At 53.9% G+C, this 2466-nt stretch overlaps 1 protein-coding gene across 1 annotated transcript in view; it reads left to right on the top strand.

The window, feature by feature from the left end:
- The first annotated feature begins 419 nt into the window (after positions 1–419).
- The window catches only part of LOC104076488 (collagen alpha-1(I) chain-like), a 14193-nt gene continuing 12146 nt past the window's right edge, over positions 420–2466 (top strand). The window contains exons 1-3 of the mRNA XM_009577374.1: positions 420–494; positions 762–815; positions 1259–1312. Of these exons, the coding sequence (XP_009575669.1) occupies positions 420–494; positions 762–815; positions 1259–1312 (183 nt within the window). The remainder of the gene's footprint in view (positions 495–761; positions 816–1258; positions 1313–2466) is intronic.

Below are 2466 nucleotides of genomic sequence, written 5' to 3'. Positions count from 1 at the left end.
CAGGATACAAAAATGTCCATAAAAAAGGGAATGCTAGTGGTTTAGTGCCCTTTTGTTTTTTTCTTTCCTCCCACCCAGTCTTTTTAAGGCAAGCGTTAGCTAAAATTTTTAGAGCTGCCCAGGAGATTTTGGGCTTCTCCGAGGTCTGATCATATTGAGATGTTTGGAACCCAATTTCTTCTTTTTGAAACAGCAATCCCACACGGTTTATCATATATTTTTTCTGGCCCGTACTTTGTACCCTTTTGCCTGTGAGCATCATCCCAGCATCCAGATGGAGAATCTCTTGCCCTTGGGCTCAACCTCTCTGCACTTGAGCACTAGGCAGCTGTGGACACGTGAAGCTTTGCACCGCTCACACAGGCTCATGAAGCTTTTCTTTTTCTTCCCCTCTGCCGCTGTGTGCAGCTCAGGGCACCATGGCGTGCTCCAAGGCGATGGGCATGGCCCTGCCACCCGGTTCAGCGCTGCTGTGGAAAGCCCCGTCGAGCCCTGTGGGTGCTGGGACACCTCCGTGTCACCGTTGCGTTTGGCGTGATGCAACACTAGCTTGGGACACGGGAGTGGAGTAGCCGCAACAGGGTGGGCACTGTGCTGGGGACAAGCAGCCAGGCTTTTCTTCTGGGGCTGCCTCATTTAGCACAAGCTTGAGGTTCCGCATCCCCCTGCAGCATACCAACAGTCCTTCGGGGCACAGCAGTCACGTTTTAGCTCCTGATGGTCCAGTTGGGGCTCACACGTCCTTGTTGTTCCCGTTTCAGGGTTTCTTGGGCGACCCTGGACCGGTTGGGGAGAAAGGAGAGAAGGGAGTGAAGGTGAGGGTGTCTGTCCTTCTTCTTCGCAGCCCTGCCTGGGTCGGGCAGGGGGTTGCTCCCTCCCTGCCGCTGCCCCCCAGCCCCAGGTCATGCTCTCCTCCATCGCTAAGGTTGCTCTTGGCTTTTCCAGGGGGTGAAGGGAGAAAATGGCCTGCCAGGTCCTGCTGGGCTTCACGTGAGTTAACGGGGAAGCCGGGGGTGTCTCACGCCCTGCCGTGCCGGGATTGCTCCTTCCCTCCATCCCCTTTCCTGGGCCGACCCCTTTGCTTCTCTGCAATGGCCCCGAGCTCCATCCCTGGCTCCAGCCCACGTTCTCCTGCCTTTGGGCAAAGCCCTGGTGGTCTCTGTGTTTTCCCTGACCCTCTTGCAAGGGATGGGACAAAGGCAGCTGCCACCTCGGGGTGAGCACCTCGCTGACACCCCGCTCCCGGCTTCTCTCCCAGGGGATGTCAGGTCTGAAGGGTGTGATGGGCTTCCAAGGTCCCGTGGGGCCAGAGGTGAGTGGTTTTGCTTTCTCTGTGTCACCAGCCCTCCCTGAAAAGGTGCAGGAGCTTGCTGCTCCCCACTGGAAAGATGGGTCTGAGGAGGGAGGACTTGGGCTTTGCAAGTCCTTGGCACAGTTTTGTGGTTCGCTCGTACAAAATCCTTGTTTGGTTTTTTTTTTTTTCCCCGAGAGCTGGACCTAAACTACATCTGTATGGAGGTGGCTCTTATTAATGGGGATATTGCCCCAGAGCAACCAGGCACGTTGTCCCTCTGCATGTTGGGGGCAGGAGCCTCCCCTCTCCTCCAACATCTCCCACATGGACGTTTGCATCCCAGCTCAGTCTTCTGGCTGGTGATGAAGAGAAATGAGCCTTTGCAGAGCACATTGCATCACGGTTTATTTTAGGTGACCACCTTCAGCTGAGATGAATCCCAGGCTGACAGCACCTGGGTTTTTCCATGCTGCTCTCAGCACACTGAAAGCTTAACTGCTGCCACATCTTTGGGAGGCATCCCAGCCAGGGAAGGGTTTGCAGAGGATTTAAAAGGAAGATTGGAGTGGTTTGGTGCTGGTGACTGGAAGCACCTTCCAACACGAAGGGCGTGAGGGAGCCAGGGGCTGGCCAGGTAACTGTTCGAAGGGACATCAAGTAGCTGATGCTTGATGCAAAGAAAGGGGGGAATTTGGGATGTGAAGACTAAAAGGAGAGAATCAAAGCAAAACAGGCTAGAAAAATAGCATCTTTTAGAATCATAGAATAGTTTGGGTTGGAAGGGACCTTTAAAGATTATCTTCTCCACCCCCCCTGCCATGGGCAGGGACATTTTCAACTAGATCAGGTTGCTCAGAGCCCCGTCCCACCTGACCTTGAATGTTTCCAGGAATGGGTCATCCACCACCTCTCTGGGCAACCTGTGCCAGTGTTTCACCACCCTCACTGTAAAAAATGTCTTCCTTATATCTAGTCTAAATCTACCCTCTTTTAGTGTAAAACCATTCCCCCTTGTCCTGGAGCAACAGGCCCTGCTAAAAAGTCTGTCCCCATCTTTCTTATGAGCCCCCTACAAGTATTGAAGGGCCCCGATAAGGTCTCCCCGAAGCCTTCTCTTCTCCAGGCTGAATAACCACAGCTCTCTCAGCCGTTCCTCATACGAAGGCGGTGCC

Source organism: Fulmarus glacialis, unplaced genomic scaffold (genome assembly GCF_000690835.1).
Source record: "Fulmarus glacialis isolate BGI_N327 unplaced genomic scaffold, ASM69083v1 scaffold6585, whole genome shotgun sequence".
NCBI classification, from domain to species: domain Eukaryota; kingdom Metazoa; phylum Chordata; class Aves; order Procellariiformes; family Procellariidae; genus Fulmarus; species Fulmarus glacialis.
The sequence above is the reverse complement of the archived record's forward strand: the minus strand, read 5'-3'. Positions and strand labels throughout refer to the sequence as shown.